We start from the raw sequence: 22,209 nt of genomic DNA on the forward strand, positions 1-22,209 counted from the left end.
CGCTCGATCTCCTGGCTACAGAATAATCGAATCTGAAATCACAGAACACTTATAAAAGAAAGGTTTACAAGGGATAAACGACAGATCTCTTCTGGATAAAAAAAGGGAAAAGGAAGCTGAAACCGGAATTTAGAGAGTTTTTTCTCGAGTTGAATATGTTCTCTTAATGTCGTTTTTGTGAGGAACTTTAACTTTTCAGAGTTTGATTGTATTTGTTCAATATTTATAAATGCTAATTCTGTAATCTATATAACATGATCTTTTTTTTTATGATATAGTCTATATAAAACCCACTTTCTCGCTCGATGAATACTAGTGCGGATATTCGAAGTTTTCTTTATATATTCCTTTGGAAATGTAGTAAATATATAATAAAAAGGTGCTCTTTAACATATCCAGGTAAATTGAAAATAACATTTTTAATTAGTCTACAATTAGAAAATGTAAATTTTCTAATTGTAGACTAATGTAACATTTAAATTGAATTTATTGAAGAAATATTAGTATAGATTTATGGATCAGATTAGTGGGTTAGGTAATGCAATACATGGGCGATCTGCCAAAGCGGAGTGCCTCCTGGGAAGACGTTTTATGGTATATTGGCCTCTATTTAATTGTTAGATACGTAAAAAAAAAACCCGAAAAATCCCACTCGGCCAGCCCATTAGCGAGGCGCAAACCTGCGACCGAATATCACTGGCTAGTGGCGTCATCCACTCGGTCATCGATGGACGATATAGATTTATGGAAATTTTTTATTTATAAACTTACTTCTTACATAAACGTAAATATTTAAAAATTACTTTTCCGTTTTATGAAGATTTTTTTTTAAAATTATAAACATGTATTCAGAAATTATTCCTGCTTTCATTTGCTCTCAAAAACTTGTAGATAATAAGTTGAAGTGCGATTATTAATAATTATGAATAAATGAAAAAAAAACATATTTAACTAGGAGATTTTAAATTTTAATAATAATAATAATATGTCATCAGTAGTGTAACTAGAATCAATATTAGTAGGAGGGAGAGCGAATTAGAACTTCATGGTACTGGGTGCGACTATAAATAAAAAGTAAACTCTTAGATAATTAATTTAATTATATTATTTTATATTTATTTATTTATGTTTATATTATATTATTAGACATTTAATGCTAATTTTGCTTAAATTTTTAAAATCTCCATGTACAGTAATTATTTAGGAAAAAAAATGTATACTTTTTAAAAATTTATACATCACCTAAATCATGTTTTAAAATGTGTTATTAATAATTAACATTAAATAAATTTTAATGTAACATTCTTAAAGTTAAATACAGTCAAACCTATGAACAACGGCTACTGATGGCAACATTATCCAACAAACAACGGCTAGTTTTTCTGTATACATTTTTGTTTAGAAAAGAATTATTGAAAAATGGCCATTATTGAAAGGTGGTCTTTATAAAATTAAAAGATATTTCAAATTTTGAATTATTTTAAACATTTGTCTTGAATATTTTTAAATAAAATTAATTTAACCTGAAGATAAACACGGATTTTTTTCACACGTTTTAAATAAATACAACTGGATACTCCACAAAACATTTGTCCATGTTTTATTATTATTTTATACATAAATAGGTTAATTTTGTATATAAAATAACTTCTCATACCTAAAATTAAATCTTTTACGTATAAAATAAAAATAATTTTCCATAGAGGATCTGCTCTCAGAGACAAATTATTACATCAATACATTTTTATTTAATTACTTAATTATTGGGGTATTTTCACAGGTGAATTGTAGAATACAATATTATATGAATACAAAAAGACGGATAAGTCGTCCCATGGTCGAGGGTGTGAAGTTTCATATTTCAATTACTTTTACGATTATAATTTGTGGAATTTTTTTACTCGATCCCAGGGAAGGACAAGTGCTCCGTTTGCCCCCCCCCTTTGCGGACGCCCATGCTTTTAAGTAAAAAAATATTATTTTAAAATTAGACTACTGTAATAATGAATGTTTTTATTTTTATTATGAAATAGCAGTGTTATACTGAATTAATGAGCTTTAATCTAGATCTTATACAGGGTGTTTCAAATAACTATAAATGAAATAACATGAAATGAAAGTAATTTGTGACAATAGTAACTTGTAATGAAAGTAATGTGTAACGTGTAATGCAAGTAATTTTTTTAGTGGCAAGTTGTCCTTTGTGTAGTTCTCTATCCTGTACAAGAAATCACCGTCCAATTGTGGAGTTCTCAAAAAAGGTATGATCCTCCTACTCCTGCAGCAATGAATGCGTACCTTCATATAAGTTTTAACATTTTTTTAAAGCATCCTATATAATAACTCTCATCGTTAAACAAAATGTTAAAATAATGCAATAGTAAAATATAATTAAAATTTATATTCGATAAATCTACTATAAAGTAATTCAGAAAATTTAACGCTCACGTTTCATTAATTTACATTCTAAATATTTTAGCGCTATTAATCTTTTTAATTCGAGTTCTCTTGTCATCTTTTCTGATCAAGTACCACCATAAAATCCCTTTATTAATCAAAATATGAATAATTTTCGAGCAAATAAGATATCTATCTTAGTAAAGTATAGAAGAATATCTATCTTAGTGAGTCGGAAACTGAAACGATTTCATTTAAATGCGCTTGCTGCTAAGGATTTAACATTCTAAAAGTATTTCCAACTCTCTTTTCTGGTGAAGGCAGGTGAAATGTAATAAATAAACAGGTGTAACAGGCTGATAAATGGATATGATATTAATCAGATTAAGTATTTCGTTCTCGAGAATTGATGCATTTATCTTTATGTAAATGTTTAGAAGCTCGCTAGTAATCGATCTGCTGATATATACGAATGCTTTCTATCTCTAAAAAGTGAAATAATTTTAAAATTATTTATGTTACTTTCAAATGCAATAAATGAGTTATTTTTGATACAACAATATAAAAACAAATCGAAAATTAAAATTTATTGTTGCGTTTTTTAATGGAATAATTTTACTCTTTAATATTTAAATACGAGTATATTTATCACCATTCACATTATAAAGCCTGGAATATTACAGTTTTAAATGCTTACAACAAATTTAACATATGTTTATTCCGACTTTATAACAAGATCTCTATAGTTTATATTCGTTTTTTATCTATTGACGACAAATTTTAATTAATAAATAATTTTATAAAGATCTACTTCAAATACATTTTGCTTTCAATTTCAGAGTAAATGGATAGTCACTTAACCTGACTGTATAACTTCTTAGCCCCTTATAGACAGACAGTCGCCTGCAACAGTCTCTTCCTAAGGTACTATTTATCGATTACCAGTGCAAGGCAAACGATTCTCTTGCTCAACAAACGCCTCGATGATTCAGCTCCTGACAACTGGTCACTCACCTGTCTCAACATTCGACTTAAAGTACTTCCAAGATTGATCTGTGCCGGTATCACTTTTTCACAAAACTTTTCGATCTCATCTTCTATACGTCGATCTCTTTTCTCCGCATAAGATACGAGTAAATGCATTACGGAAATCTGGACTGAAGATGGTATAGATAATTGGATTTATCATGGAATTGGCATATCCTAGCCAGAGGAATATGCTGAAGACGTAATCTTCTGGCTGACATAACTGGCACAGAGGCATAAGGAGAGCTGTCACGAAAAACGGCAACCAGCATACAACAAACACTCCTGTAATAATAGCCAATGTCTTTGCTGCTTTCTTTTCTCGTTTTAACTCCAAGCACTCTTTTCTCTTCTTCCTCTTTTTTTTAGGTAGAATAGGTGCCGTAATGTCTTGATGATCAGTCATTCCATTAGTGGCACAGTTAAAATCGGAACTGTGATGAGATGACGATGTTGTTGTTGTTACAACTGTTAATTCTGTCATTACTGGTGATACGGAGGTTTTGGAAGCCTTTCCTAATACCGGTACACTTCTGCTTCCGGGTTTATTACGTATCCGCTTTCTGGCAACTCGATATATTCTTCCGTAAAGAACAAAAATAGCAACTAGTGGTACATAAAATGTCGAACAGGTGGCGAAGATTTGGTAAGCTGCATCTTGACTAACCAAACAACGCTTTTCGATTTCGACTCTCTGATGAAAATCTGGATCTTTCCACCCGAAAACTGGGGCAACAGAAACGACAAAAGCCACCCCCCATACGATTATAATCATGACACTGATATGACGAATGTTTCTTTGTCTTACATAATCGACATGCGTTACAGCCCAGTATCTGTCTACAGCTATAGCCAATAAATGAAGGATGGAAGCCGTACAGCACAATACATCACAAGACGTCCATACATCACATAATTCGGGTCCAAGTGTCCATTCTTGACGAACTTCATATACAGCACCCAAAGGCATGACTAAACAAGCAACCATTAAATCGGCAACTGCTAAAGATAATACTAAACCGTTGCCAACCGTTTGCAGATTTCTTTCCAAAAATATAGCTGCTATGACAAACACGTTACCAACTACAGTAGCCGAAATAACCACACCTAACGCTACAGATGTGAAAGCCATAAACATTAAATTAGTATCTGTAAAATAATTTTCAACAGAAGAATTCGAATCGTGTGTCTCATTGATGTAATAGGTTAGATTATGAGTATTATTCAGAGGCCACAAATATGTGTCCGTAAGGAATGTTAGATTCATCAGGAAAATCTGTTCTTCGGGAAGCGTCCAAGAATTATTCATTTCGATGAATGGAAAATACATGGTTTTAAGTTACGATGATGTCTGCAATGACGACATTCCTGAAGATTTCAAGCGATTTTAATCTTCTGTAACGAGAAATTCTTGCTTCCAAATAATCTTGCCATTTCTTTCTGAAAATAAGAAATAAAAAAATAAGAAATCTTAGATATTTTTATTCTGTAATAAAGTTTGTAATTGTACAAAATTTGTTATCTTGACCGTTCAAATGATCGAAACAGGTGTTGGATAAAGTTAAAGAGAATTCCATAAAACTTTTAATTGGTTGTATTCTTTGTCTTTGAGTCAATTTTTCGCTTTTATTTCAGATCGATACGGTACGATATATTCATGTCTATTAATAACCGAAAAAAAATAGTGACGTAAATTACGTTTGAAATTTTTTTCATTTATTTAACTTTAAGAATGTCTTTTTTATGGAAAAAAATAATACAATAAATTTATTTAAGTAGAAAAACTTAAAGTTCTAAATTTATTCCTTTAATCACGAGCTTTCTCTTCCGCAATTGATATAAAAATAAATTGAAAAATTTCAGTTTGTCGATTTTATATTAAAAGATAATCAGTATAAATTTTATGTCTAGAAATATTATATTAGTCGAACTCTTTTTTATTTATAATATATAATGAATTGTTCAATATTTTACGTTTAAAATACAGTTTTTGTTCTATATTGAGTTTAAAAATACGCGTAACATAAATGAATTTTTAAAAATGTCTCTCGCACAGAGAGTAAATAATTTTATTACTATTTTATTTTGGAGCTAGAAGAGGATTAATGAGAAGAACTAGTTAAGAGTTTATTTAGTAATATTTGAGACTCAATAGGTGCAGAAAAGAAGTAAAACATGTAAAAAAATTTAAAATTAAAGCAACACCTATCGACATTTTCCAAACACCTTTACCAAACGTAAAGGTAAGAAATATTTACTGTTTTAATATTATGTAACTATAAAGTTTTTAAGTAGTTTTTGGAAAATTAAAGTCGTATAAAGCTGGAATTTAACATAAAACAGTGTGTTATATGATCTATTTAAGTATATTGAATTTATCACAAGACATTTTTCATAACACGTTTAGTTGGAAGTTTTTTATTCCTGTTTAGCGTTAAACAAGTGCAATCTACTTTTTAATTTAATATTTTTTATTTATCTTCATTAATTTAAAAGTAAGCCCTTTATAAAATTATATTTATCCAATTACTTTTTTTCTGTCGGATATAATCTCTTATATATAAAAACGTCGATGTTGATATTCTTAATTTATTAAAGATAATTTTTCTTGTTTTAAATGAATATTTTTATGGTTTATTCGTTATTAATGCTCATAAAACCATAGCTTTGATGACAATAAATATGTTTAAAATTTACGAAAAGAAAACAAAAATATGTACCACTACAAAGAAATATACTTGTTAAACATGTATATATTTATGTATAGAAAATTTTTAATAAACATATTACTAAGCCATAGAGATAATATTACACATGGTGCCAAATAAGTCGAATTATTTTGATGATAGGACCCGCAGCTAGCGTGAAGCTGCTGAAGAATTTAATGGGAAGCATCCAAATCTCTGCGCGTAATTTGGAAAGTCTGGATGCAACCTCTTCATGGTAACTGCGATTCCTACCATCAAAATAACTACTGTGGTTCCAGACTTAGGGGACATACTATATTACAAATAAATTCTATAGATATAGGAATATTGACAATTCATACGAAGTATTTTATTTTAATTTAATATTTATGTATTTATAAAATAAATACAGAACTGTAGACTTGACATATACATACATATTCCTATATATGTTCTTATGCCTATTCCTATATAATGCATTAAACGTTATTTTGATTGAGTATTTTGGGCTGCAATTTGAAAAATTGTAGACCTATAAATTCCCACTGTAGTCTGTCTGTCTTTCTTAATCTCAAGAATGGTGTAAGATAGATGAAATTCGAGATAAATATGGAAAGTTTAGGATTAGTAGGACCAGACTAACTTTATACGAACGTCCGTTTTGCACCGGAAGTCACATTATGTCAATTCAGAAATTTTATCCTGAAAGGAGTTAGATAGATGACCGGCACGATTCTGTTACTAACAGGAATAATATAACATACAGGGGCAAGACACTACTAAAAAATTTGTGAACATTCAGACGAAAAATTTCAGCCAAGCATTGTGACGATATCATAATAAATAATTGCTCATTATTTTTAAACATTTGCATTATTGTGTATTTATAGATATGAATTCAATTAATTAAACAAAGTTGTTTATCTTATAATAAATAGGCCTACATATTGAATTGAATTGTTTGGGTAACAAAACGTAATACATCGACAATCTACGAAGAGACGATGCCTCTCTGGAGGGCTTTCAAGGAATTTGGCCCCTATTTAGTTGTTAGGAACGTGAAGAAAATCAAAAATCCGCGAGCCAGTCCATTAATCAGATACGAACCCGCGAACAAATACACAATAAATAAATACACAGTATTCTACAATATTTAAATGAATCTGTAAGATATTGCTTTAAAATAATATTTTTATTTATTCTTTAATAAATGAAGAAAAATGAATAATAAATTAGTAAATAGTCTTTATTTACTAATTTATTATTCGTTTTTCTTCACTTAATAATCATTAATTAAGTATCAACGTAAAATGGAAAATAATGACATCGTCATTTTAATTTTATATTTATGAAACTTATTAATGACTTTAAAATTTATCATTATAATTAAATAATATCTTAAATTATCAAATTTATTATTTTTCCTGAAATAAAATCAATTTTAAATATATTTTTAACGAGAAGCCCAGAGGAAAATTTGATAAAAAGAAAATTTTAATTTAATTAGTTTATGATTGCAGTTACTTTATAAAACTGATAGATAATATTTTTCTTTCTTTAACGATTACTTCAGAAATGTTAAAGTCTCCTATAGTGATTAATATATAAAAAGATAATAATATACAGAAATTTGCTGGTGAGGAGCGAATTTAGGGAGATAGGCTCGCAGCTGTACCCTCTTCTGAGAGTTTGTCTCGAAAAAAGCCGGGTACTCAGGTAGTAAAAGAACTTTGATGAGGCATATTGTTTCTTTTCTGCACCCTCCTTTAAATATTTTTAACAGGCGATTATAATTTAATTAAAATTAAATGGATTCACTCGAAAAATTAAAAAAATATGTATAAATTTTGATTTAAATATGTATGAGAATTCGAAGTTTAATACCAGATAATTCTCATGGAAATTATATGATTCTAGTAAAATTATTCAGAATATAAAGTAATATCTTAAAGTTGTATATAGTCTATANTTAACAGGCGATTATAATTTAATTAAAATTAAATGGATTCACTCGAAAAATTAAAAAAATATGTATAAATTTTGATTTAAATATGTATGAGAATTCGAAGTTTAATACCAGATAATTCTCATGGAAATTATATGATTCTAGTAAAATTATTCAGAATATAAAGTAATATCTTAAAGTTGTATATAGTCTATATTTTGTGTATATGTAGACTATGTATAATTTCATCAAATTAATCACGAGAACATAATATTAAGATATATTTCATTTATAATCGTATGTATAGCTAGTTGTTTGATAGGATAAGGCAACACAAAACTTGAGAAATCTGCCAAGGGGGTTCCTCCCGGGAAGACTTTCTGTGGAAAATTGGCCTGTATTTAGGTGTTAGACCCGTGAAAAAAATCTGAAAAACTTCGCCGGCCACAAAACAAAATATATATATATATATCTGGCAAAGAGTTGCTTAACTTTCCTGGCAACATTTAAAATTGTGTGTGGCACCATCTGTTATGATATTTTACCAAAAAAACGTTTTATATTTTTAATTATTATAAAATGGCAAAAAGCTTAATTTTGAGGATAGAAATGAGTTTTGTAAAAAAATTGTAAATACTAATAACGAGTAAAAGTCTGATCCCGCTCGAGATACGATACACGACCCCCTCTATCTTTCCACTCCTCGACCTTTAATAATCAAAATTTAATTGCATCAATTCCCCTAATACACAAATCTCCCAGCAAAATTTCAGAAATTTTCGACAAAAAGCACAGGAGTTATTAAGCCTCAAAAAAGAGGGGTGAACAAAATTGTGCTTCACACTAACATCCATGCATACAGACAAAATCTTCAATGTTTTTTGCATTTCTCGATGTTTCAAGGTCCCCTGAGTCCAAAAATGCAAAAATCTTGGGGTCAACTTTCGACCAATCGCCATACTTTCCCTGTTATATATAACAGAACCGGAAAAGTAAAATGACGAAGCTTGAACCCGTGACCAACTACTAGTACAGTATTCAGTGGTGTTATCCACTAGAATCGAAAAATAAATAAATAAAATTTTTATCATATTCTTATAGTATACGATAAAACATTTTGACAGATTCATATAATTTACATTGAAACTGTTATTATTTCATAAATTTAACATTTAATAACTTCATGATAACTGAGCCATTGTTACACCTCGTTTGGACATTATTGCAAGAAGCGATAATGGTGAAGCGATAATTGACTTGCCAGGTGTGCGTCTGATGAGTGTCAACCAAACCATCTTCTTAGAGCACCCTGATTGGAGAAAGGTTGTGTAAGATGTGCAGGAAGAAGAAAAAAAAGAGGAAAAAACTAGATAAACTGAGGGGGACAACATCTTTTTCCTTTTTGGTTCTCTTTGATGCACTTTGTTTTATCCGGGGTAACCATTGGATTAAGAAGGTTCTTCTTTCTGTGGTGGTGTAAAAAAGGATAAAGATAGACTCAAAAGTTATTTTGACTTTTTGTAAATAGTCTAAACTTCGAATTAAGAAGAGAAAAGATTTGATGATCTGAAATAAGAGGAAAGTGATAAGAACTTGGAGAAGAATATGAAAAGCATGTTAAGTGAGAAATGAGATCTTTAAATTTAATTTGCAGATATCAAATTAATTAAAATTCGCATTACATAAATTTAAATTGATAATTTAAACACATCTTCCTATAAATCCTTCTTCGTATTTTAGTTTAATACTGAATATTTTAATAAGAATTAACTATTGTAAATAAATGCAATTAAGAATTTTATTCTTCAGTTAAACTATAAATTAAGAACAAATGGAAATATGGTAACTCAAAAAATATACAATCAATTTAAATGAAACGACTTATTCTTTACCGTACCATATTTCATATTTGGTGGAATAAAGGACGGCAACATGACTACCAAGATCCTTCCAGATATGCACGATGGGGACTTAGGTCCAGAGACTATGCAAGCCAGTTCATTTGGACAATTTCTCCAAGGTATTGCTTCATCGGAGAAGCTGTTTGAGGTTAGACATTATCGGCTTGCAGACTAAATATGTCACCAATTGCGGTTGCTTACAGCAGGAATGCGGGATATCATTTCTGTACCGCTGAGCAGTCAGGTTTACGTATGGCAGCATGCGTAAGTCGGGGTACGTCTAGAAAAAGATATATCTTTCCATACAAGCACAGTACAGATTTGTCTCTTTCATAGATAACAGAGGAGTGATATCGCGTCCCTTTAGCTCTCTCCAGACGAAAACCCGTCGGAAATCAATTATTTTGTAAAACATATCTTAACTCATCCGCAAAAAGTATAAACCTCCATTGTTTGGAGTCAAATTCGTACGTGGCCAATTCAAACATTCCCTTTCGTGGCAGAGAATTAGTATCATGCATATTACTGATCGCCTAGCATATAACCCTCCTCCATGTAGCCTTATGTTTACAGTAGAAGCTGATACTGTCCTTTCTGTACATGCAGCAAGCATAGATCTCACACGAATCATAGATGCAGTCCTACTCAGCCCTACAGAAGTCTTGAGGAGCCTTCTATCTTAGGGACGCTGACTCCGTGATTTGCAGCTGGTAGACCACAGAACGACTTAAGTTTAGCCATCTTGCAAAATCTGTCTGACTTTGCCAGGCTTCGAATCTTCCTATAACTCTGCAGCGTAATTACTGGTAAATTATGTCTCGAAGTCATTCTAACAAAAATGCTCTTTCGAAATATTTTCTTTCATCACTTCATACAAATTGGCGATTCACTGAGAAACAGCACATTATATCCTCTTGGGTATTTGCATAAATCTCATTTGAATTCCATATATTAATGCTGCATGCCTTTGCCAGTAACATCCCACTTTCGCACAAATTGAACTATGTTTAACGAAGTTATCGCGATTTTTCTGTTTATTCTTTAATTCATTGAAACCGATGTCTTTAGAAAATAATTAAGTTAAACGAAGCTTTCAAGTTAAAAAACTTCAGAACTTTTATCGGAATCAAAGGAGAAAAGACATTAAATACCAAGTATTTTTATTTTTTTAACTCTAGAAGATCAAAGTCGTTTATTAAAACGAAAAATACGAGCCTATACATAAATCAGATCCTTGCAAGTCATACTTTTCATTATGTTAATACGATACTCTTGTCAAAACGAAGTTAAAAGAAAAGTAATGTGATCTACTTGATACTTGTTTTATTGATTATGAATCTTATAAAAGCATTTTTTTAAGACTTAGAGAGCAATTCACTTATAAATAGAAATTCATATGAAAGACGCACTTTTCTATTTAAGTGGGGCAATCGTGATTGACGGACGAACGTTGTCCATTAATGCTTGTAGAGAAAGAGAACTCTAGGCACTCTAGCAATCAGTCACGTGATACAACATTTCCAAACAAAAATGGCTTCCTCCATCCGAGACGTTAGCTGATTGGTTATTGGTAGGAACAAGTTGTCGTGTTTTCCAAATTCTCGGGCAACACATTTTGTGACGTCAAAATAGGCAAACAGATTACTTTGGACATAAAATCGTGTAGTGTTTGCATCGCTTTACTTACGATACTCGAAGACAAGCACAAAATCAGTTCATGCGAAGAAGCTTTAAATGTTATTTCTATTTTCTTAGATAAATTCGACCGTGTGAAATTTATTTTTAAAAAGTTAATAAGTATTAAATATGTAAAATCGTTAAAATATTATTTCCAGTATGTAATTTTAAATTAAAGTGTGACTTTGAGCCTCCATTAATTACGTGAACAGTTTAAGGGGAGAGAGAGGGTGGCGAAAGTACTGTACATTATTGTATACAATAGGGAGGGAAGGGTTCAAAAACTGTAGGCGTAATTAAAGGAAAGGTAACTTATAAAAAGTATAACATTAAACACAGTAGGGAGAGAGGCATAAAAGGTAGATCAAAAATTTACACGCAATTATATAGGTCTATGTATTATTCAAAATAATTATAAAAATGTGTAATGTAAATCAATTATATTGTTCAAAAGGTTGAATGTAAATAAAGTAAAGGATGAACTGCATATTAATGCAAAAACTCAAATAATCTTTATTTGAGCTTATAGTGCTCAAATAAACTGAAAGTACTTTAGTACTTTTTACTTCGGTTTGAAGTAAAAGTACAATTTTCTTGTAATGTATACAAAAAATTAAATTCTTCTCCTCACTTAAATATTGAAACTTTTTAATACAAAAATGCACAAAAAATTTTCTTACAAATATAATTGATAATGATTTATGTAAATACAAGTAAAGAAAAGAAAACTTTTGAACATTATCTAATTAAAAATTACGATGAATTAAAAAGAGACTTTTTTTCATTAGATTTAAAATTTATATATTATAATAAATGAAAAAAATTATTTTTGTAAATTGTTAATAACGAACACAATAATCTGAAATTATATACAGATGAAAGACGAGATGAAATATAGAACGCTTAGGGGCAGGAGGGCCTGATTAACTGTATGACAACATCAGACTTAAAGTCGCAGGATTTCAATTTAAATATTTTCCCCAGAATGGAGTTACATAGATAACCGGCATGACTCTGCTATCAGGAAAAGTATAATATACAGGGAAAAGACACTACTAATTTGAGATGGAGAGCGTATATCTTAAATTAAATAGATTAAAATTACGATTAAAAATTGCAGCCCGGCACTGTGACGATTTCACAATAAATACAGTAATTGCTCGTTATAAAATATATTTTAAAAATCTTTAACTGATTAAAATGTCTAAATTCGAAATATTTAATACTAATGTATTAAAAACATATTAAAAGCTATTAAAAATTACTAATTGTTAATTTTGTAATTTTGAAACAAACATTAATAATATGTCGCTATATACAATAAATATCTGAGAAAAAAACATAATGAAACATATGTATCCATAGACAGTTAGTTTTGGGATAAACGTCCTATTATTCAGAAAAACACTTACTCTAGTGTTTCTTATTGACATGTGTATCCACATATAATGTGTTGTGGCACAAATGTCTCGTTATTCAGTAACACAATTTAATAATTGTTTCTTTCTGACAAGAAGCATTTCGAAATTTTGATATGTTTATTTTATGAATTGTTCAAGCACAAATAATAATTTAAATAAGAGAACAAATTGACATTTAGACATATTAGAATGAATGTGACATCAATAATCATTTATATTTAATATTATCATTCAAAAACAAAACGAAAAACTATTTTCAAAATTAAATTTAACGTTTTAAAATTTTTAATAGAATTTTTATTATTTATTTCTATATATTTTTAGATTAAATTTATTGTTACATCGGCAAAAGTGACAATATCACGCGATATACTGTAAGATGAACATTCATAACAAAGTTGTCACCGCGAATAATTCGTTGTTTATTTTTGTAATTGAAGTGTATAACGATTTAATAATAATTTTTTAATGATGAAAATCAATACTGCATGGTATTAAAGTTTTAAATTTAATAATGAAATAACTAAAATAAAGATTAATGAAAAATAGATTTTAACCAACCATACATTTAAAAATTAAACTTTTTCTCTAGTAGTGTCGTAAAAAAATAAGGAAAAAAAAGTCTAAACGACTTATCAATTGTTAAAATAATGATTTTTTCAAGCTAGCATTTCCTAAAAACCATATCTTTAATAAAGTGAAAAAAAACTACTATGCTATTGAACAGGTCGAAATAAATTAGATGGAATAAGAAAACAATGTAAAAGTTCTTCACTTACTTTAAATGAACTCAACTAAGTTAAAACAAAAAAAAAAGAAAAAAACTTTAATTTTATTTAAGCGAAGAAACAGCAGAAAAAACGCATCCCTTCTTTAGCTTTCATTACAAAATAAAAGATAAAATCGTGTGTTACAATATAATGAATTATTAAATATTTTGAGAGATTTAAAAAGCATCATTAAATCACTTTTTGAAATTCAGTTTCAGTTTTTGTCGATTATTAAATTTTCGAAAGAAATTTAACAATTTGCTGTTTTAAAATTGAATATAAGTGTATCTAAGTTACAATGGAAAAGTTTTCTTTCTCTCAATGAATCTTGGTTAATACCTTCAGTTAAATTTAATTTATAATGAAATATTCGATAAACTAGTAAAAATAAAATATTCATCTGTATATGAACAACATTAAAGTACAAATCACAGCAAAGTGGCTAACGATGGATCTTTATTCTGCATCAGGATGCCAATTGCTTTCGGAAACAGCCTTTACAACTAAAGTAAACGACGTTTACTGACTACAATACCCCCTTCCAAGAAGTATTTTAACTGCCTCTCCACTCATCCGCATCTCTTTCCTTTACCTGAAGGATAAATTATAACATCAGCATTTGACGCTGTAAGAAACGTGATCGAAATCAACTAAACTCTGGGAAAAAAATTAGGTATTTAAATTAAAATAGAGGAAAAAATAAATTACTTTACAAAGATTTTAAGGGTAAAAATAAAATTTTTCTGTATAAAAAAATTACACGTGTAGAGGGAGTGGGCTTCTTTGAAAAGATTCCATTAAGAATCCAATAGGTGAAATTATGCGTGAAAGCTTTTTTCTTTTGTGAAGTTGTGTATTTTCTTGAAGCGTGTGGCTCTCATTTTCTATTGATTTTAGAAATGTTGTTGAAAATAAAACACACTGCATCATCATTTGTTTAAGATATCGAGTGCCTACTACTACTGTGACGAAATAAAATTAATGTTGTGATATGAGAAATTTTATTCATGAGAAAAATAAAATAATACTTTCAAGTCTGTGAAAGTTTTTAAAAAAATACAATGCATTATAAAATTGGAAATAAAAAAATTTATTTGTGTGATAAAATAATAAAAGAAGCATTAATTTGGAAAAATAAATGTCGATATGCTAGGAATTTATTTAAAATTTATCTTTATTTTATTTCATTCAAGTTTTACTTTATCTTTTGTCTCCCCCTGCAAACTTATCAAGTTTTCTTTTAATTATAATATCTTTTGGCAAAAGATATTATAATTAAAAGAGAACTTTTTAAAGGAGGCAAAAGACTTTTGCCTCCTTTATAAAGTTCATAAGTTTTCAGGGGGGAGGAAAAAGATAATTAAAATTAAAAGATTTTTAACTCGACTTGATATTTTAATATTTTAACAAAATCAAACATGCATAACAGAGAAGGTTGAATAGAAGATAAAGAATAGAATAAAAAGCATTATCAGAGAAATATCAATGAAAGTTTTCTTTGCTTCTAAATAATACTCGTATGAATGACTGATTCGATTTATGCATATATACATTTTGTTATAGAAAAAAAAAACCAAGAACATTTATCATGGAAATAAGAATGTCTGAAACTAGAAATATGTTTTTGCAAACTTAGAATACTTTTATCACAAACATGCTGCAAAGTTTAAGGTCATATATTAACAATTGTTTGTACTGGTTTCCAGTAAAATATATTAGCATTTAATAATATTTTTTAAAAAAAATTTAAATAACATTTGAAAAATGAAAAGTTATGCTATATAAAATAAAAAAAATTAAAATATAAACAGAAGTTATCATATTAATAAGAGGGGGCACTAAGAGGGTTTCTTTAATCATACTTATAGTGAGTTCGGACAGACCGAACCTACCTATGGGAGAGATCCGGTGGACGATGCGGAAAAATTCCTGGGGCTTTTCGATTGCTCGGATTCGATTCCGAGTCTCCCAGAGCAGTATGTTAACACTTTAATCACTTTTGCTATAACTCATACTAATTTAATAAATCATTCTAAATCTCGTTGTCTAAAAAATGTGGAACTTGTGTTTATAATCATCGTAAAAAAACAAAATGCTATAGCAGATTGTTTCATTATACACTGCTTTAATAACGCTTATTGTATATATATATTTTATAATTAAGATCTGTTACTTATTGCTATCCCACGATTCGGTTTTATTCATAAAAGGTACATTCGTTTCGTCAGAATATGTACTGTACACCATTGCGTAAATTTTACATCATTCTACGCCCCCTCATTGTAATAAAATGCACAAGAGTGACGTCGAAATGACGTCATACTTGTGCTTATTATTACAATGTGGGACTATTCTGACAAAACGAATGCATCTAAAATATGTCTTTAACAGCTAAGCACTAAACTTCTATACATTAGAGTCATAATTTGATTTTTATAATTAGAAAAAACAATCTAATAAATTATAATATAACATTTTTAAAAGACGCTTCTCTGTACTTCTTTATTTCGCATGATATGAACAAAAAGAAAAATACAAAATTCTATTAAAGTAAGCTTATATATCCTAAATGCATTTGTGAAATCTAATTCTATTGCTGTATTCAGTTTCGTAACATATAATAAAAACATTTCTTTTCGAATCAATAAACTTTATTGTAAAAAAATCTACGCTTTCTAAAACCTGGTAAGCAACATTTGTTCTCAGAATATCTTGAGGTTAACTATTGTTCATATCAGACTTATTAATTAAAAATAAACGAATAATTATTATGTTACTGATTCATATACCATTAATATAATTCAAGGTAAACAATATTTATAACTTGTCTATAAATTAATTAAGAACACCCTCTATTTTCATCCTCCAAATATACAATGTTCGCGTTTCAAAAAGATATATCTCGGAAAATAATCAGGAGAATGGCGTCATATTTCACACGGAGACTTCTGCAGTGAGGGAATTTTAAATGAAATAAATAAGTTAGCTACAGAAATGTCCGCTAGGATAGTAAATGGCGCTGCAACACCGTACTGTAAACTCAAAATGTATCGAAACTTATGTATCGATGCATGCAACGGCATGCTGACTTTCGTTATCGGCAACATGAAAATGTATCTGTTTATGCAAGTTTTTTGAGAGCAATGACGCATATGTCACTGTTATCACGTACGTGGTGCGTACTAAGCAGTGTAGCTTACGTAACATAAGTTTTTGAGACATTTTGAGTTATCAGCTATGGTATTGTAGCGCCGTTTACTACCATAGCAGACATCTTTCTAACTAATATTTTTGTTTTGTTTAAATAAAATTTCATTACCACAGATGTCTCCGGGTCATTCTGCTGATTAGTGCACGACTTTTATCTTTTTAAAATGTGAAATTTAATTAAAAACATCCTATANGAAGGCTTTTTTTAAACAAAAAATGCTTACAAAATAGTTTCCAGCAATGGCTACCTCAAACAACGATCATGTATAAAACGTGGTTGTTGTTCCTGTCAGTGGCCGTTGTTTACAGGTTTGGCGTAAATAGATAGAATGAGCTAAGCTCTTTAGTAATATTTATTTCTAGTTAATTTAGTTGTTTATTTGCAATCCTTAAAGAAGGAGTAGGAAAATCGATTTAGCATATAGTACTATGGCTGTATCCATGAAGACAGACTGCCAGTTCAGAGAAGTTTGGGTCGAATCCACAAATTTTCATATGTTGCATCTTCTCTCATAATCCGGTTGCCACCATTTTGGTCATGGATATAAACTGGGATATAAAAACAAGGCCCAATTAGTGCTTTCAAGATGGAAAAATCTCAAAAAGTTCGAAGCATAACTTATTAATTTTTCGTTTAGTATTTGTATATTCAAAACGGAATAGAATTTCAGTCTTAGAAATGTCCATCATTGCCGAGTGGATAAAACCAACAAACAGTGGTAGTTGGACGCAGATTCTGAGGTTCGTAAAGAAAACTTGACGTTTTCTTTACGAACCTCAGAATCTGCGTTTCCTTCACGTGTCTAACACCTAAATATGAACCAGTTTCCTGTAGAAAGTGATCCTCTGCCAGGAGATGCCAAAGAGAAATCTCCTTTTGGCATCTCCTGTTGAAGTCGTTTCCTCCTTGGCAAATAACCTGTGTGTTGCGTTGCCCTATTCTATCAAACCCTCTTAGAGAGTCTAAAAATAACAGTTAAACTTTTACAATGGCTTCTGGAGAATTGTTTCTCAATCCGTATTTCGCAGAAATCCGTAAAGATATGAAAGCACCCAACAAACAATTCCATTGCAAATTATTGTTTAATCGAAAGTTCTAAAGTTTGTTTTCTTTAATTTTTATATTTTTCATTAGCATTAGACATGCATATTTAGGAATATGTACTGTACAGCACAGTACATACTTTCATACATATATTGATACTTCGCCTATTGTGCGAACACCAAATTATATGAATAATTACAACCGTTTTTTATGGATTGGCTTGCATTAATGAAATTAGGCAACACAAAATGTGGGTGATGTGCCATGGGCTGCCTCCCTATGGCAGATCACCCACATGGGAAACTGGTTCCTATTTAGGTGTAAAGAAAATCCGAAAAAATCTAGCCCGTTGGTGAGACACGAACCCGTAACCAAATACCAGTGTTCAGTATAACCACTCGGCGACGGGAGCACACCCGTCGCCGAGTGGTTATAGCCACTCGGCGACGGGTGTGCTCCCTTTGTTTTTATTTTTTTATTTTACAGTTACAATATAATGCATGAATAGAATTAAAATGCATATAAACGTATTTTAATTGCGCTTAATTTATTACATAATTAATGGTGATAATTATCTTTTAAATATATATTTAAAAAGTAATAATAAAAATCTTACGATAAATCTAGTTTATTTTAAGAATTATAATTAAAAGTATCGCTTTGAAAGGTTACTTTAAATTTTTAATGTCTCTTATGTAACAAAAGACAAACTCGAACTCTCTTTTAAGTTACAGACTTTATTGTTAATTTTTAATTATGTTTTCCATTTTGGATCCATTATAAAAAGAAAAAAATAGTAGAAAAATAATGAACTTGCATTAAAAATTATATAAATTCAATTCAAGTAAAATACAAAACAAAATGAGCAATTATTTATTGTAACATCGTCAAAAAGTTTTCAATTTTAGTAGTGTCTTGCCCCCTGTAAACCATACTTTTCCTGTTATCAATGGAGTCGTGCCGGTCCTCTATCTAACTTTCTTCAGGGGAAAAGTTTTAAATTGAAATAATGTGACTTTCCTTGGTCTTCTGCCCCAAATATAAATATTTCCACATCTCGTCTCGATTTTCATATATCTAACACCATTCTAAAGATTAAGGAAGGACAGACAAACAGACAGACGACAGTGGGAATTTATAGGTCTACAATTTTTTCAAATTGCAGCCCAATAAGCAATATTAGTTTATACATAATGATTGAAAAATAGTACAAGTAATTTTTCTGATGTTGAAACAATCATATCTCATATCTCAATGTAAAGAAATGGTTATAAAACATAGCGATAAAAATTTTCTTATACGATAAGCACTTAGTGAAATTAAGACCCACCAATGATCGAGTAAATAAAACCATTAAAGATTGGTTGTGGGTTCACATCTCATCTTCTTCACATATTTAACACCTAAATAAGGACCAGTTTCCCGTAGAAAGTCCTCCCCAAAAGGCACTCCTCTTGTTAGACCGCACACATGTTGCTCTGTCTTCTTTCAGCAAAACCAACCAGCTATTAATAATGCAATGTTTTCAATGAATTTTCTTTTCATTATATGCCGTTGTCACAAAACAGATAAAATCAATCTGAAAATGCATATATATAGATTGTTTTTATCTTATAGAGAAGCTGAGTAATTTCAATTTCTAAAGTGCACTTTGCATTTTATTCATACGTTCTATGATTAGATGAATATGTGAAGTAGTGAATAATTGAATTATAAAAAGTATCATTTTACATAATTTTTTTATACTTCATTAACATTTAAAATTTTCCCCATTAGATATTAACTTATTTTAATGATGTGATTCAATCCTGTTTTCAAGTAAATATTATGAATATTTAATTTGGAGACATTTTAGAATCTTTGTGTAAAATTATTTTAAAACTCTAGATTTTCCCAGCTTTAATTATTTGTAGAAATAAACTCTTATTTATATAAAACTTAATAATGAATAGTCATAATATTTTTCTTCGTATGTTTAACTGATTAAATGTAAATAGTTTCTATTTTCAATGAAAGTTCTCAAGAAATTTTGAACAATTTTGCATCTGAAAACCTTTTATAAATAAAATTGTGAATTTTATAAAATAGATAATAGGATATTCAGGTAGAATAATTAATAAGAAATTCATAGTAAAATAATGTACAATAACGTTAGGGCAGGTTTTGAAAGAGTTTAGAGCTTTTGTAGAGAGGTTTTGTGGAGTCTAAAGCTTTCAATTGTAAGAAATTTTTTTAGAAAGAAGAATTGTGAAGTTTTCTGCCTATATCTCTACCATTCCAAGAGAATGAAGAAGTGAAATTATTTTCCAGACTATTTCCAAAGTGTTCTCGGTTATCCAAAAGTTTAGAATCTATTCATCCCAAGAGATGCAGAAGTCTGAATTCGTATTCCTGCTTTTCTAAATTCTAAAAAGCTTCAAGCTTTCACATCTTTCACTATAGTCAGTGATATAAGAAGTCAAATTTGTTACCTGGATTATACAGTGATTTTTTTGAAACTATCAACTTACCCCCTCTAGAACGTAATGGTGCGCGAAGTAATTGTTAAATTTAATAGAATAAAAGCCTTCATTCGTGAAAAACGGATCTCAATTACGTCTTCAAAAAAACTATTTTTTTCCTTGGAAAATTATGATAATAAGCTGTAATTTCGTGATAATTTGTTAATTGGATCATATTATCCTCTAAAATTTTACTAAACATTAAACCTGAACTAACGAGGTAAATGATTATTTTTAATAAAAGAATATAAGTGCATGAATATATCTGTCCGTAATGACAATGTATAAATCGAAATTACGTGAATGTTACAAAGAATAAATGCATTTAAATTCAAGCTAACATCACAAAATATAAAATTATTATTGTAAGAATCTTGTATATTTAATTATTCTCTGGGAATTTTAATTAAATTATTAATCATTTTTAAGGAAACTAAATTTAATCTGGTAAACGACTTCCATTATAATCAATTATAGTTGCCATTTTTTTTTTATTTTTAAACGCATTTATTTACGAAAGGAATGGAAATTAATTCAGTGAAAAGAATTATCCTGCGAAATGATAAACGACACGAAAGAATATGATTATAATATGAAAGAGACTAATCTGTCATTGGAAACTAGATTATTTTATCCTTAGGATATATGGAGATTGAAGTAATTTTGGCAAAAAAAAAACAAAAAAAAAACGCAGGAACATAAATTATTTAATATTCCCTACCGAGCTTTCAGAAATAATTATCAGAAAACATGGATAATAACTTTCTATAATTATTGTAAAAACATCAGCAAAAACCTCAACTTAATACTTCCATTTTCTCTTTATTCCTATAATCATGTTTATTACTGTTGCTAAAATAATTTATATTTACGTGTGACAATTACGTACAGTCAACCTGTGAACAACGGACACTGACGAAAATGTTTAACGCGGGTTATTTTGTATGCATTTCAAAAAGATTTAGGTCTGATGGAATACAGAACGCAACACATTCCTCCCAGGAGGACTTTCTATAGGAAACTGGCTTCTATTTAAGTGATGAAAATCCAAGTGCAGTTTGTTACGCGCGAATCCACGACCTGTGAACAACGAACACCAGTGTTTAGTGGTGTTATCCACTAGGCTACTAGTGAACCATTTCAAAAATAAGTCTTTGAAAAGATTGTCACCATTTACCAAAGATGGCCGTTATTGAAGGTTCGACTATGTTTTCTTTCATTATACCTTACATGTTTTTAGCTATGTTGTATTATGTATTTACATGTTCTATTCTTTCAATTGATTTTCTACATATTTCCATCCATATAAATGGTACTTAATAAGAAAAAAAAAAACCTTTTCAATTTTACATAAAAATAAATTTGCATTTATAATGAGCAGCTATTTAACTTTCGAGATTAAGAAAGAATCGATTGAATTAACTTGAAAGTTCTGAATACAAAATTAATCTATAAAATTTCCTTGCATAACATAAAAATATAATCCTTACTACTGGAAAAATTGTTAAAAATTTAGATACGGTCGAACCTCTTAAAACGGACATCTCTAAACAGCGAGCAGTTTTGCAGTAACTTCTTTTGAACAAATATGAAGAAAAAACATGGCTATTGGTTTGGAGGTTATTTTGT

At 29.4% G+C, this 22,209-nt stretch overlaps 1 protein-coding gene across 2 annotated transcripts in view; it reads right to left on the reverse strand.

Annotated features, from left to right (window-relative positions):
* Nucleotides 1–3,052: 3,052 nt before the first annotated feature.
* The window catches only part of LOC111624450 (5-hydroxytryptamine receptor 2B-like), a 68,647-nt gene continuing 49,490 nt past the window's right edge, over nt 3,053–22,209 (reverse strand). For both annotated transcript variants that reach the window (XM_023367288.1, XM_023367287.1), the window contains one exon: nt 3,053–4,863. In XM_023367288.1, coding sequence (XP_023223056.1) covers nt 3,488–4,753 — 1,266 coding nt within the window. In that variant the 5' untranslated portion in view covers nt 4,754–4,863 and the 3' untranslated portion in view covers nt 3,053–3,487. The remainder of the gene's footprint in view (nt 4,864–22,209) is intronic.

This window comes from Centruroides sculpturatus, unplaced genomic scaffold (assembly GCF_000671375.1).
Source record: "Centruroides sculpturatus isolate CEXI.00-Female unplaced genomic scaffold, Cexi_2.0 scaffold373, whole genome shotgun sequence".
In the NCBI taxonomy this organism is placed as follows: domain Eukaryota; kingdom Metazoa; phylum Arthropoda; class Arachnida; order Scorpiones; family Buthidae; genus Centruroides; species Centruroides sculpturatus.